Source organism: Choloepus didactylus, chromosome 2 (genome assembly GCF_015220235.1).
Source record: "Choloepus didactylus isolate mChoDid1 chromosome 2, mChoDid1.pri, whole genome shotgun sequence".
Lineage (NCBI taxonomy): Eukaryota > Metazoa > Chordata > Mammalia > Pilosa > Megalonychidae > Choloepus > Choloepus didactylus.
Genome location: NC_051308.1, coordinates 41,794,780 through 41,810,171, shown reverse-complemented (window position 1 = coordinate 41,810,171; position 15,392 = coordinate 41,794,780). Strand labels below are relative to the sequence as shown.

General features: G+C 37.5%; 1 protein-coding gene across 3 annotated transcripts in view; it reads left to right on the top strand.

Annotated features, from left to right (window-relative positions):
- Nucleotides 1-11,607, top strand: part of TGFB2 (transforming growth factor beta 2) — an 88,695-nt gene extending 77,088 nt beyond the window's left edge. For 2 of the 3 annotated variants that reach the window (XM_037823690.1, XM_037823687.1), the window contains 5 exons: nt 3,691-3,823; nt 3,950-4,060; nt 5,560-5,737; nt 6,946-7,099; nt 10,657-11,607. In XM_037823690.1, coding sequence (XP_037679618.1) covers nt 3,691-3,823; nt 3,950-4,060; nt 5,560-5,737; nt 6,946-7,099; nt 10,657-10,815 — 735 coding nt within the window. In that variant the 3' untranslated portion in view covers nt 10,816-11,607. The remainder of the gene's footprint in view (nt 1-3,690; nt 3,824-3,949; nt 4,061-5,559; nt 5,738-6,945; nt 7,100-10,656) is intronic. The other variant, XM_037823691.1, reaches the window with a different exon arrangement.
- Nucleotides 11,608-15,392: the final 3,785 nt, after the last annotated feature.

Below are 15,392 nucleotides of genomic sequence, written 5' to 3'. Positions count from 1 at the left end.
TTCTCCCTTTAAGCTTTCCCAACAACATTTAGTGTGGGAGAGAAATGGGAGATAAACAGGGAATATCTTCCTGTCCTTAGGAAGAACATACCTTTCAAGTTAAGAGTGGAGACTTTGAGATATGATTGGAAGGTTTTCTAGCCAATTTTGGAATGAAATCAAGAGGCAGTAGGAGGAGTACTTTTATATAGCATCATTCACCTTTGTTAACAACCCAAATGATTAGAGGTTTGGGAAATTGCCCATAAAGGGCAATATGGACTAAGGGAACTGGGTTTATTTATGGACTAAAGGAACTGGGCTAAAGGAATATGGGCTAAAGGAACTGGGTTTATTTAGCTTAGAGAAAGAGAGCAAGCTGAGAGGGACTTAATAAGAGTCTCCAAGAATATGAGGGATATTCTATGAGTGATGGAGAGCAGCTGTTTCCTGTTTTCACTGAGGACTGGATAAGAAAGAATGGAGTTAAATTACAGCAAATGAGTTTAAGAACTCCTTGGCCATAAAGTTCAAGACAACAAACCCACAAGACCAAAGTCAATGCTCTGTTTCAGGATTACATAGCTAGTGAACTGTCTTTTTTGGATGGTTTAAATGTGGGCTGCTCTTGAACTATTAAAAAGGTCACCAGGACCTTTCACCCGTGTGTGAAGTTTTCCAGTGTCTAAGCCTATCAGTACCTGGTGGTCGAAGAAGCCTTTTCTCTAAATTTTCTATTGAGAGAAAAAAGCTTCAGAGGTTCTGTGTTCCCCTTTGGTCTGTTTTATTCCTTCTCCATAAGGTAAAGGGTTTCCATAGATTTGCCAGTGTTTTATCTACCCATTTGGTCAATATTGTCATGATTCTTAAAAAAAATTCTGTGTCTTCAGAAGATATATTTAATATATATGATATATACTTGAGATATGAGATATATATATACACACATCTATTTATATCATATATATTTGACTCAACTATGAAAGCAATGTCTTTTTCTAAGCAGTATTAGGGATATGAAGATGAGTAAGACAAGACACACACTGTGCTAATTAGGAGCCCAGCAAATATATGAAGCCTTATGAAATTATGCATCATTATAGGAGGTCAGAAAGGGGAAGAAATTTAAAGGCCCAAAAGTGAGTTCTGGGTATGTTACTAGTTTTTAGTTGGTGGGGCAGAAGAAAATGTCTAAACACTTATTATCTATTGTTCTATCATTGTTGTCCCATATTAGGTTAATTATACCATTTATTCTGAATTGGATAAATAGTGTCTTGTTTACCATATTGAGAGTATTTTCAGGGAAAAGTTTGATTCCCAAAGGACTGGCTGCTAAGTCCCCAAATCCAGAGACAACAGCCTCTCCAAGAACATCATCCAGGTGCATCCCCTTTCCCCATAATGTTAACATCCTTTTCAATATGAAAAAGTTAGGGTGGAAACTGCCCAGATATCCATGAAGGTTGAGACAGTGATCAAATGAAAGAGAAATGGACAAGATAGGATTTAACAAAGGATTGCAAATAGTAAGTCTGTCTGTCTATCTATCTATCTATCTATCTATCTATCTATCTATCTATCTATCTATGTATCTATATTAGTTTCTATGTTACTAGAATAGCTAGAAGAAAATAACTGACATGGTGGAACTGTAATATATAACATGCTTTGAAATTTGCTCTATAGCTACTGAATTACACTTTGAAAGATACCACATTTCTGTATATATGTTATATTTCAAAGTAAGGAAATAACTGAAACTGTGGAACTGTAACCCATAACGTTCTTTGAAAATTCCTCTATAACTACTTGTTAATGCTTACTGTGAAAGTTAAAAAAAAAAAGGATTGGCTGCTAAGCTGTATCTTTAAAGTTATAGCTTTATGTCAGCATTTACTGTGCATACATTCCACTTGTTATGTTTTCATCTTGTACATTTATTACAATCTTATTAAAAATTTCTGCCTCTATCATTGAATGTCTTCTGCCATCTGGAAAGGGTAAGGCTGAATTGGTTTCAACTCTAACTCCCTCAACTCTTTTGGCCTTCAAAACCCAACCTTGAGGTGGGAAAATGACTTGGGGTTTGTTCACTGTGAGGCACTGGGTGAGTTACTTAACCTCCCCGAGTTTCACTTTCCTGAGTCTAAAAACAAGCAGGGTGAGATGGATAATACCACTTTACAGGAATGTTTTGAGGATTAAAGTAAGTGAAATACAGCACGCCAAGCCCAGAGTCCAGTGTGCCCAGCTCTCAAGTCTTGTTAATTTGATTCCTTTCATTCACAAAGAGTATCACTTGCCTGTTGTAGAATCAGAATTGCCTCTCAATTTAATTTCATTTAATGGGATGAACGGGACCTTAGGGGCAGTAGGATTTATCTAAAATTCATGAGGGCACCCTGGAATCCTACTGTATGAATATCTTTCCATTTCTAAACTTACTTCCAGGAACAGCCTACTATAACTCCAAATGTTCCAGGCAGCGTTTGTTGTCAAATGACCTGAAACAGATCATGTACACACATGGAAGGAAAGTGCACTTTAAACTCTATGGGAAGATTATGCGTTTCTGTCTTATGTGGTTTAAAGGAGAGTTAATAAATCTTCTAGTGATCCAGGCAGTCATTTAGTAGACATTGAGTAAACTGAATGCTGTGCTTTGAAATGATACTGAACTGAAGACATGATCCTCGCCCTAGGGAAGTTTTTGAACATGTTGGAGAGAACACACCCACATGCATGAAACGACCACAGTACAGTTAGACCGAGTATCAGGAAGGGCAGGAAAACATGGAAGGGCTTGAGCCTCTAAGTACTGGGGAAAGGCAGGACACTGGGTTTAGTAGAGATTTAATATAGCTCTAGGAGACTTAGAATCATCATTTCACTAAGTCATAAAACACTGTTGTTTAAAGACGATCAAAAAAACCACCTAAAATCTTAGCTTCCTATAGAAACTCAAGAACATACTGTACTTGCTGTTTACTTACTGAAATGAATGCATCCTTCTCACGTCTTCAGTATTCAGGCTGATTTGTTTTCAGACTCTCATCTATACACTATGCCAAACTGTGCTTGCCTAGATTCATTTTTAGTCTGCAGAATGTAGAATATCTTTATAAATCACTGTAAGTCACATTGAGAATAAAATTCCCAGCTAGAGACTTACCTCAAAAGCCAGCGCATGCCAAGTATTTTAATGTCATTGGGTTTAGGAACCAAGGTTGGGGCCATCCTCTCTTTATTAGGAGGAGATTTATAATTCAGGGACTTTGGAGGGTGAGTATGGGCCCTCTGAACTGGACCTCTCCTGCCTCCCCTCTCAACCCTGGCTCCCCAAAATAAATAAGTAGGAAGCAGAACAACAAAACTATCAACTGAATAGCACAGAATTTATGGCTGAAATCTTGCAAAGCTTATGTCAGCAAAGAAATAATTACTGTCACCGTCTTTTAGACACTTGGCTTTAAGGTTGCTGTCACCTTTATCACAACATGCAGCTGATTTAGTAGCTCTGTTTTTCATGGCAAATGGCCTGGTGTTGTGTTTTTTATGCATGTCGCCATGCAATTGAAATGACAATACATGGATATAGTAAAGTGGAGCTAAATTTAGATCATGAATTGGAATACTGTTAATGGTTTTGGTTTAGTCATGCTGTCCGTATGCCAACTGAACTTTTTCCTCTGCTCTTCTCTCCTCTAGATTCTCAAATCCAAAGATTTAACGTCTCCAACCCAGCGCTACATCGACAGCAAAGTCGTGAAAACAAGAGCTGAAGGAGAATGGCTCTCCTTTGATGTGACTGATGCTGTTCATGAATGGCTTCATCATAAAGGTTACAAATCACCCCTCTGTTATCTTCCCTAAATGTTCAGAGACATTAACTTACTGCAAGTTGATTGTAGATTTAAGGGTGTAGACTGAACTCAAAAAATGATCTCCTTGATTTCGTGTTTTCCAGACAGAAACTTGGGATTTAAAATAAGTTTACACTGTCCGTGCTGTACCTTTGTACCATCTAATAATTACATCATCCCAAATAAAAGCGAAGAACTAGAAGCAAGATTTGCAGGTAATTGAAATGTGGTCATATGAGGTGGGAGAGGGAGGGGTATATGTTGACAATCTCATAGGGGATAAAGTCAGTTTGCATATGAAAATGTAGTTGTTTGGTGAGACCTGGGGAGTTTCATTTCTTTAGGCAAAGACATGGTTGGATAAGAATCTATAGGGCAGAAAAGTTGTAAGAAAGATTAGTTCCCAGTTTAGAAGGTTTAATGTCCAGTATTGACTTGGGCAATACTAAACGACTGCCTTGTTAACCGTCTGAAATATTCAATAGTCAGTTTGGCCCTTTATTCTTTACTTAAGCAAACCAACTTTCCCTCTCTGCTCACGCTATAGAGGAAGATAGCATACATTCAAAGTAATCATTGACAAGCTCCCAAACCCAGTGTCCAGAACCCTAAGCTGTTGTGGCTTCTATAAGTAACCTTTCAGGTATTAAAATACTCCAACTTTTCTAGGGAGTTGGAGTACCCAATATTTCCAGGGACTTCCCTCCAATTTTTTTATAGTTTGTAAACACATAAGATTTTATTTTCCTCCTTTCCTTGCTCACCTTTTAGTGAATTAGCCAGGAATTAGGGAGAATGATGAGATGCCAAGGGCCCAAGCCACTTGCTCTATTAGATAACAAGGTCTTGGATGATAAGAGGCAAGACGGAAATCTGTGGCTGTGGCTGGTTGCAGCATTGGCCTGCACTGCCAGATCGGGAGCAGATTTCCCTCTCCTTACCTGCCACCACCCAGACCTCTATCCACTTTCAGAAGGCTCCTGTGGCCCTTGCTCATGGAAAATTACTCCCAGAGGTCCAGAGATTTATTTCAGATGCTAACATAGTCATGATTCTCTAGAGTGTGGAGATTAAATGCTTAAACTGGCAGTCTCTTGAGCATGCTTTGGGGAGCTCAAGTTTCTAAATCTCAAATGGAATCAGGAAAGTGTTGAGGATGCCATAAAATAAGTGAAAAAGCCCTTTCTTCACAGCTTCCCAAAATAGCATTAGGCAAGGGTGACTACTGTTTCATTTGAACCTAATTCACTGCAGTTTAGTGTAAGTCTTAATTTATGTTCATTAGGAAAGGTTTTTGAGTTTAGAAGTCTTAGTGAGAGTGTGAACCGAGGGGTGACAAGAAATGTTCTATTGCTGTGCTTTCAACATTGAAGGGTTGAGCACAGCCTAAACTGAGGATTGACTAAATTAACCTGCTTAGACTGCTCTTGGATTATAGGTCAAAGTATTACTCTGCAGTGACTTTTATAACCAACAAGCCCTATGTTTAACACTCAACTTGCTTCTGACAAGAGCCACATTGAGAAGTGTTCGTGGTCACCTGGTAGTCCTGTTGAGCCACATCTGTTTACATGGGGAATGACAATAGCCAGCTGATGCCACTGTTGTGGTCATCACTGCTATTTGTGACAATATGCAAAGGAAAAAGAATATGGCTGGTTATATTTGATGAAGGTAAAGCTAAATGTTTATTACCCAAATGCATTTTTTCAAGGTATTGATGGCACCTCCACATATACCAGTGGTGATCAGAAAACTATAAAGTCCACTAGGAAAAAAAACAGTGGGAAGACCCCACATCTCCTGCTAATGTTATTGCCCTCCTACAGACTTGAGTCACAACAGTCCAACCGGCGGAAGAAGCGTGCTTTGGATGCGGCCTATTGCTTTAGGTAAAGGAAATAAAAATTAAACAAAGTAATTGCATCTGTTAACTCTTGTACTGCCTTTGCCTTTTCTTTTACTACATATTGACCTGAATTGAACACATTGCTTTAAGGCCAGGATGCTTTATAGTACAGGATAGCTATCGTATCTTATCACATCATTCTTTCCAGAGGCTTAAAACAGTTATTCTGTGTTTGTGTTCATCAGTTCTTTAAGCAGAGAACTGAGTGTGGAGGGAGAAAACTAGCCCATGTTTGTTTCCCCCCACATTTTCTTACTGAAGAAGAAAATGAACTCTCTGCTGTTCCAGAGTAAATATAAGTTTACACATTATTGTTTTATTAATTTAAGCTTTATTATTATAAATTTCCATGTTATTAAGGGGCTGGGTGATGGTCATTCCTTAGTCGAGGAAGATCCAACATTTGTATGAAGTCCTCACCCAGGTTTCTGAATGCCTTTGGCCACACCTTTTTCATAGACGGCTGAAGAAGGAGACTGGTTTTCATGTCTTCAGCCACAGAATAAGAGAGAAGTGAGGGAGGAGGGCAAGAAATTTATTTTCCGTTCCCATGTGAGTACATGGAGGGAGAGTGAGAATGTTCCTTTCTGCTTCTTGTCAAGTCTGGTAAGAGGAAGGCTCTTCACTTATTCTGAGAATGGGGCAGTGAAGGATCCTCACTGATAAAGTGCCCCAGGTGTCAGAGTTAGTTCATGAGAAAAAGGGCGGTTTTTTTCGTTGCTGGAGCCAGTGGTTGCACTCAGCAAGACTCCATGTATCTTGATCTCTCATTTATCCTTAGGTCAAGGAAAAGGAGATGAAATAAGGGATTTATTCTCAAAGGAAAATGCCTTAGAGGTTCTTTGAATAAAGCCATTTCATATTTGCAAGGGTAATAAAGGCTTGATAACAAAACTGTCCAGTATTGGCTGGAAGGGGCTTCCTAGCCTCCTCTCTGTCTCTATTTGTTGTTTGAGGGTACAGGTTTGACCTTAAGGGAATCAAGGTATATTGCTCACTAGGGAAAGTAATCCAGTGAATCACCATAACACTCCATCATGAAAATCACTTGAAATTACAATAAAACCATTAAAACCCAACCCATGATATTTGCTCATTAGGTGTTTGTTGAATATATAAATGAGTCATTTTTCTGGTTCAGAGTGGAGGGAAAACCAGCTTTAAAATCACCATTGCATTTTCTTTTCGCAGAAATGTGCAGGATAATTGCTGCCTACGCCCACTTTACATTGATTTCAAGAGGGATCTTGGGTGGAAATGGATACATGAACCTAAAGGGTACAATGCCAACTTCTGTGCTGGTGCGTGCCCATATTTATGGAGCTCAGACACTCAGCACAGTAAGGTAAGTCTTTGGCTAACTTGTCGCTTCTATTCTGGGGCTACTAAAGTGTGCCTGCTGATGGGATTTTCAAATGAATTCTAACTAGCGTGGCCGCCTTTCATCCCACACATGAATGGGGCTAGAGAAATCCTTCTGGATGACGGGGAAGAATGTAGTCTGCAGGTCAGTCAGAAAGTAACACTGCTCAGTTATACCCAGTTGCTCTTGCCTTACCATTTAGATTACAAGCAACTAAAGGGCAGTTTTGTTTAATTTTTCTTACTCTTTTTTTTTAATATTCTTAACAGCTGTAAGTATAAGTAGGTAACCAGAAAAAAACTTTTGGAATGTATCAGTCAATATATGACACTTCATGTACTGCAAAGAGGTGAAGGGATCCACATTTCCATGAAACAAAAGGATTTGTTCTTATCTGCATCAGAGATTTTCATCTTAGAAAGAGCATTGAAGACTTCAATTCATATTTTGACTTGATGCTTTACCAGGATGTGGCAATTAGAAAACCATTCAACTTTTCTGAACCTCAATTTCTTATTACTCAAAAGGAATGTGTATATTAAAAATGATCTCTAAAATAATAATGCCAAATGTGAGAGGTCATGTAAAGAACAAGAAGATGAAATGTGTGAAAATGATTTGAAAATTTGTATCTCTAAGTCATTTTGAATATTACCCAGAGTAAATGAGGATGTGAACATATTCTCAAGTTACTTCAGTCAGGATAGAGGGCTAATGCAGAAGGAAGGTCCTAGATTGGATGCCATGGCTTCCCAACCCAGATCAGAAAAGACCTGCTCTGTGTAAAATGATACTTTCCTTATGTTCCCTTCTGATGACTCATTGTGTTGGTTTATATCATGTGTATTAACCTATGATTTTAGAGCTTGAAAGAATGTCACAAGTTACCTTGCCGAAACCTTTCATTTTTCTACAGACATTGGGATCTAAAGAGTGTGTGGATGACTTGCTCAAGAGCAAATGTAGAAATAGTTACAAACTGAGGCCTGGCATGCATCCTTCCTTGTTTTATAACCAGGACTCCATTTGCTCTGTCTTACTGAGTTTAATTCCTGAAATGTGACCACACATTGGGATTTCTATTCTGCTTTTTATGCCTCTGTAAATCTCCCTATTAAAGAGGCATTAGAAAAATTGCCTTCACTGCAGGGTAGGAAAATGAATCTGCTGCCAGAAAGACCACATAATGCATTCAGCCAAATTCAAGACTTTGGGAGTTATCAGTTATTTTGGACAATCTGTATTATAGAACTCCTCTTTTATTCATATGAAAAATCCTATGTGTTAGCAGAAGACATATGCTGACCTTCAAATTGACAAATGTCGCTCCCCTTCTTTTAGCTGTTTTCCCAAATCTTCTGTAGACTCTGGCACCTTGGGGTCACCACGTGCTTGGCCACGTGAGAGAAGCTTGCTCATGCCTGTCCCTTTGTCTGAGCTCTCTGGCTGGGCTCTCTCCACTGAGCAGCGGCAGCAGTAGCTGTAATGTGGGCAAGGCTCAGTTGCCAAGTAGAAACATGATTCTCCTCCCTGATACACAGAGGGAGTGTGTGAAGGCTGAGACCATGCTTGTTTTTCAAGGAGAGAGGAAGAATAACTGTCATGGTCACAAATATGTGGTTTGGACAGTTACCCAAGAAGTCAGAGGTAGCTTAATAAAGTAGTCAGTGTTGCTGCGCTGAACGGATCTTCTGTCCTAGGCTGAAAAAATTGCGGTGTATCTCAAGGAAAAGGTCATTTGTTGTTTGACTAACACATTAATGGCATCCTTGGAAATGTCTCTGTATCATCAGTGGGTAACTGGTAAACGTCACATACCCCTTCGATATAATGGGGGGTTAAAGGTACAGGACTAGCTATAGAACTTCCTCTTCATTCTGTTTTAGGACTGGCTGTCTACTGCTACTTCTTGGCCACTACCATTTACCACATGGAAGCCTCCATGGAGAGTTTTATTATTTTTTTATTGTTGTTTAAATATCAGAATGTAAGAAAGTGAATAATTAGTAATACAGACTGTGCTTTTGTTGTCCATTTCTAGCATCCCTGTATTTATGAAGCAATGGTAAATGAAAAGACTTTTATCAAGAGCTTTTTTTTTCTCTTTTTTAATGTTTTGTTTGTTGCCTTGTTTTTTCTGTCTTTTCCTGTCCTTTGAAATTAAATTGGCCTGAGAAGACACTTAACATAGAAAGATTTCCACCTTGCAAATGGGTAGCTTTTTCTATACCCTGTGGTGAAAGCTCTGACAGGAGAGTGGATAAAAATTTTACTCTTTTACTTAACAGTGTATTCATTACTTCCCTTAGCACGAGTCTTATTTTGCCCGGAAAAGACTTATTAGGTCTGCACAGTAAAAATAACATCTATAGGGTCCCTGATCTCAAGTGAACTCTTTACCTAGATGGGAATTGAAAATGTATACCCATGAAATAACTTTAGTTACAAAGCAGTGCAGCAGCAAGAGCAGAATACTAAGAGAATCACGTTTTCCTAAGGAGGGGGAAAGGGTGTGCAGCAAAGCAGTAATCAGTGTAAAGGCTTTTTGGGAGAATCTGTGGAATGAGCAATTTTGTCCAGAATCATTTTTTTCAAGATGTATGAAAAAAGGGTTCAGTGGAAAAATGGTGAATGTTTTACACATACAAATTTGACCTAAATTTGGAAACAAGCAAAGGAAATTGTAAACCAATAGTGTAAAGGATAGCAGTATGGAATACTTTCTAAAAATGATTGCCTTTTCCTGTATCTCTAAACCAACTGTGCAGATTAACTCACTACCCTCTTCCCTGTGTGGGACATGACTCCCAGGAGTGTAAGTCTCCCTGGCAGCACAGGACCTGACTCCTGGGGATGAACCTGGCCCTGGCATCATGGAATTGAGAAAGCCTTCTTGACCAAAAAGGGGAAAAGAAATGAAACAAAATAAGATTTCAGTGGCTATGAGATTTCACATAGAGTTGCAAGGTCATTCTGGAGATTATTCTTATGCGTTATATAGATATTCCTTTTTGGTTTCTAGTTGTATTAGAATAGCTAGAAGGAAATACCTGAAACTGTTCAATTGTAATGCAGTAGCCTTGATTCTTGATGATGATTGTATAACTATATAGCTTTTATCATGTGACTGTGTGATTGTGAAAACCTTGTGATTGACACTCACTTTATCCAGTGTATGGGCAGATGAGTAATAAAATAAAGACAAAATATATATATATATATATAATAGGGGGCATTAGGGGTATGGGATGTTTTGGGTGTTCTTTTTTATTTTTATTATTTTTATTTTTATTATTTTTGGGGGGAGGAATGAAAATGTTCTAAAATTCAATTTGGTGATGAATACACAACTATATGATGACACTGTGAGTCACTGAATGTATACTTGGGGTGGATGATATTGGTGTGTGAATATATCTCGATAAAATTGCATTAAAAAAAGCGCTAAGGATTAGTTGCAATGTTCTGACCTGAAAAAAAAAATAATTGCCTTGTTTTTTCTGGCTTTTCCTATCCTTTCCTCTGCTGTGCCCTCTCAGGTCCTCAGCTTATATAATACCATAAATCCAGAAGCATCTGCTTCTCCTTGCTGCGTGTCCCAGGATTTGGAACCGCTAACCATTCTCTACTACATCGGCAAAACCCCCAAGATTGAACAGCTCTCTAATATGATCGTAAAGTCTTGCAAATGCAGTTAAAATTCTTGGGAAATTGGCAAGATGATAATCACAATGACGACGATGATGACGACGACAACAAAGATGATGACAATAACGATGTTTGTAACAAGAAAACATTAAGAGAGCCTTGGTTCATCAGTGTTAAAAATTTTTTGAGAATGCGGTACTAGTTCAAACACTTTGGAATTTTGTGTTTTGTTTGTTAAAACTGGCATCTGAAACAAAAAAGTTGAAGGCCTTATTCTACATTTCACCTACTCTGTGAGAGAGACAAGAAGCAAAACCTTTTGTGGTTTTTATTTTTTTTTTTAAGAAAAAATAAACACTGGAAGAATTTGTTAGTGTTAATTATGTGAAAGAAAAAAAAAAAAAAACAGGAAAATCCCGTTAAGTGGAGTTGCTGTACGTACCGTTCCTGTCCCGTGCCCCACTTGATTTTCCTGTATTGCTATGCAATAGGCACCCTTCCCATTCTCACTCTTAGAGTTAGCAGTGAGTTATTTATTGTGTGTTACTATATAATGAATATTTCATTGCCCTTGGAAAATAAAACAGGTGTATAAAGTGGAGACCAAATACTTTGCCAGAAACTCATGGATGGCTTAAGGAACTTGAACTCAAACGAGCCAGAAAAAAAAGAGGTCATGTTAATGGGATGAAAACCCAAGTGAGTTATTATATGATCAAGCAAGTCTGCATTAAGATAAAGGCCCCGAAAACACATGCTATGTACCAACTGCCTAAGGAAGCTTCTTGTAAGAGTCAAAAACTGAAAAGCCTGTTAATAAAAGAAACTTTCAGTCAGAATAAGTCTGTAAGATTTTTTTTTTCTTTTTAATTGTAACAGTTCCTTCACAGTTTAGTAAACCAGTGAAACGTTGAAATGTTTTGGCATGTACTGGTCAAACTTTGGACCTTAAAATATTGCTGTATAGCTATGCTATAGGGTTTTTTTCTTTCCCCTTCATTGTGGTGTGTGTAACCATACCTATATTATTACAATAGCTGGGTGTAGAAGCCAGTATAAGTGGAAACACATCTGCAGTTCTGTTTTGCAAACTATTAAATCAGAAGGTTAGCTACTTCGCATGTAATGAGTAAATTTTCATTATACACATATGTATTTTTAAATTCTGTAATAATGCCAACTATGATTAGATTGGACTTAAATTTGGGCTGTATTAATGATCATTCAAAATTGTGTGTTTCCATTAGCTGGCCAGTACTTTTGAGTAAAGCCCTGATATTTTGACTTGCACTTCCACTACATGTTTTATAGTATTTGCTTGACTTGTGCTTTATGTATTGTCCATTATTGTGACATAAGCTACCTGAGTCCATGTGTCCTTTTCTTAACATTTTTTTTTAACAAAAATTATAGATTTTAGTTCAGTGGTCTTCCTTCATCTTCTAAGCATCATTAATTAAGCAATTCAGATTTTACAATGCTTTTTATTTCAGGAGAATGGGAAATGTTATAGATACATAGATGATTGAGGTGAAATGTTTTAGTTTTAGCAAGGACTTAGGAATCTGACTGACTCTTCATTACTGAGTTAAGGTTTCTCTGACTTGGCCTAATCAGAATTTTCACGGAATTCTATTGTTATCAAAGAGCAGATGATAGGAAACATCTTTTACTTTAATCAGGTTTTTAGCCTTCAGGGGGAGATAGAAAGATTTTACATTTGAGCTGATTTTTTTAAAGGAGAAAAAAATCCCAGTTTGGCATAAGTTGTTCAGTTGATTTCACTGAAGGTAAAAGTTTTTAAGATGCTCTTTGAAGGTTGAAAAGGCACAAGCTGAATTTTCCCATGATCAAAAAATTCTTTCTTTCCCCTGAGTGAGAGTTATCTATATCTGAGGCAATAATTTGCCTTCTTTTAATAAATAATTTGCAAATGAGTGCAAAGAAGGTGTCTTCATGTTGAGATTTGAAGGATACATCAGTTTTTCAGTTAAGGCACTTATTTAGCTTTAAGACAAAAATTAATAGGTAAAACTTAATAGGAATATTTGCAGTTTTCCCTAAAGAGCATCATAGTGAGGTGTGAGCCCAAAATGAAGTTGTTTGATTTAGTGTACTTCTTTTTTGGAATTTCCTGGCCATTAATTACAATGAAGAATTGGATTTGCAGGTTTGAAACTGGAAAAGCAAGAGATAGGATGCCACAAAAGTAAATAGTCCTCGAGTTGGATGTAACCCAATCCCAGATTTGGGTGTGTGTCCATTATTTTTTTCCTCTTCCACTTTTCTATTAATTCTGTGTAAATCACTTTTCATTTCTGCAGGTATTTTTCTCTCAGAATGACATTTTGTTTTGTATTATTGTCTTTTCTCATGAATGCACTGATAATATTTTAAATTCCTCTATTTTAAAATTTCTTGTATCTTTTTTTTTTTTTTTTTTTTTTTTAATTTGGGGTTTCTGTAAGGTCTTTATTTCCCTTAAGTAAATATTGTTGTGGGAGAGGAGGGTGGTGGGAGGGAATGGGGAACTGTTAGTATGGGGATGGGGCGGGGCAGCAGTTTTTATGTGTTAAGCAGCAGTACAATTTTATGGTTGGCATGGTTTTTAAAAATGAAATATAAGAATAGCTGTTCTGTATTTTGATGATGATTATGCTGTATTTTAACACAATGTATGTCTCTCTATGTGGTGCTCTAGTGGTAAATAAATTATTTCAATTGTATGTCGATGTCTTTTTCCTGTCATAGTACCATCATGAGGCTAGACAATACCTCTAATGCAATGAGCACTATCTCAGAGTGACAGAATCATCCCACCTTTAAGACTCCCCTTTGTGCTTTTTTCTTGAGGATAGTCACTTCAGAAATATCTTGCTGTATAGCTCAAGAGCCAGGATATATTCATCGAGGACTGAAGAAAGCCCTGTGCAGTCTTTTTATTCTCTTTTTTATTGCTATTTGGTAATTGTCGGAGATTTAGTTTCCATCCAGCTTGACTGTCTACCAGAAAAAAAATGCAGAGATGTTTGGACCATGCTTTGGCTTTCTGGTTCTATGTACTGCCAACCCCAGGGCCAAAAAGAACTGGTCTAGACAGTATCCCCTGTGGCTCCATAACTTGGATAGTTGCTTAGCCAGCCAGATATAACAAGAGTCACGTGCCTTTTGGTTTAGTTGTTGGGAGAAGCTACTCCTCTCTCAGTTCTACCAGTACCACTGCACCCAAAGAACCCCCCTTTCCCTCACATTTCCTTGGCTTTTATTTGTACGGCCAGACGTCCAAGGGAGTTGCCAGTCTCTTAATAAATGGAACCAATAAAAAAAAAAAGTAGCATGTGGCTCAGTTTGGTTTTCTTGCTGTATATAATAAATGAACTAGTTTGTGCTTGTGGTTGTACATATTTGTCTGAATATTGTGCAGAAACAAACCACCAATTCAAGTGGATAGGTAGAGTAGAAAATGGTTCCCTCTTGTACAATCTTATCTCTCTTTGACCGTTTATACTTAACTCATAGTTAGAGGAAGTGTTTCACTCTAAAACAATTAGTTCATACTTTTGTACTGTCTGGCCTATGGTCCCAGCCCACAACACATTTAATTGATGAGTGAGTATAGGATGGTACCATAGTATGATTAAAAGAGCCAGTAAAAAGCTCTATCTATATTGAGAATTATTCAGCCACCCTGAGCCTTCATTTCCATATCTTTAAAATGAGGATGATAATATCTGCTTTCCTTAATTTTGCCTATTTGTTTCTATACCTTGCTGTTGTTAAATAAATTAATCTATGAAAAGTACTTTGCATGGTGTTCGGCTTGTTGTTGATGATCAGTAAATGGTAGCCTTAGTAGCATTTCCCAGCCTGTTCTATGTTTGGCTTCTTGGCAATCCTATTGTAATGAGTGTTTTATTTCCACCTGTAAATTGAGGCCCATACCTCACCTTGATACTTACTGAATGTATAAAACCTTCAGGCCCTAATCTCCTAAATCCATCAATCCATCAGTTATTCCTGAGAACATTCTGCAACTCTATTTGTTAAACATTTGCTTTTAAATATAGATGATTGACCAGAAAATTTTAAATAAAGGCTAAGTGTTCATTTTAAGCCTTGCTTAAGTCCACCAACTAAAATTCAAAGTGAAAGAGACAAAGTGATTACTTGAATGATCCATTCCCTAAATGATGATCTAATGGCTACAATTTGCTGAGTACCTACTCTTTACCAGGCATGGTTCTCTGTTAACTTGTTTACCATCACATTGCATGCATTTTACAGGGAAGTGATCAGACTCAGAGTGGTTAAGGCACTTGCCCAAGATCACTCAGCTTGTATATGAAGGGTCTAGAACTAAATTATCCAATACACTAGCCACTAGCAATGTGTGGCTATTGAGCAAATGAAATATGGCTAGTCTGAATTGAGATAAGCTGTAAGTGTAAAGAGCACACTAGATTTTGAACAGTGTAAAGTGCACACTGGATTTTGAAGACTTAGTCCAAAAAAAAAAAAAAGATGCAAAATGTCTCAACAATTTTTTATATTGATTACATGTTGAAATAATATTTTGGTTATATGGGATTAAATAAAATATATTATTAAAATTAATTTCCCCTGTTAC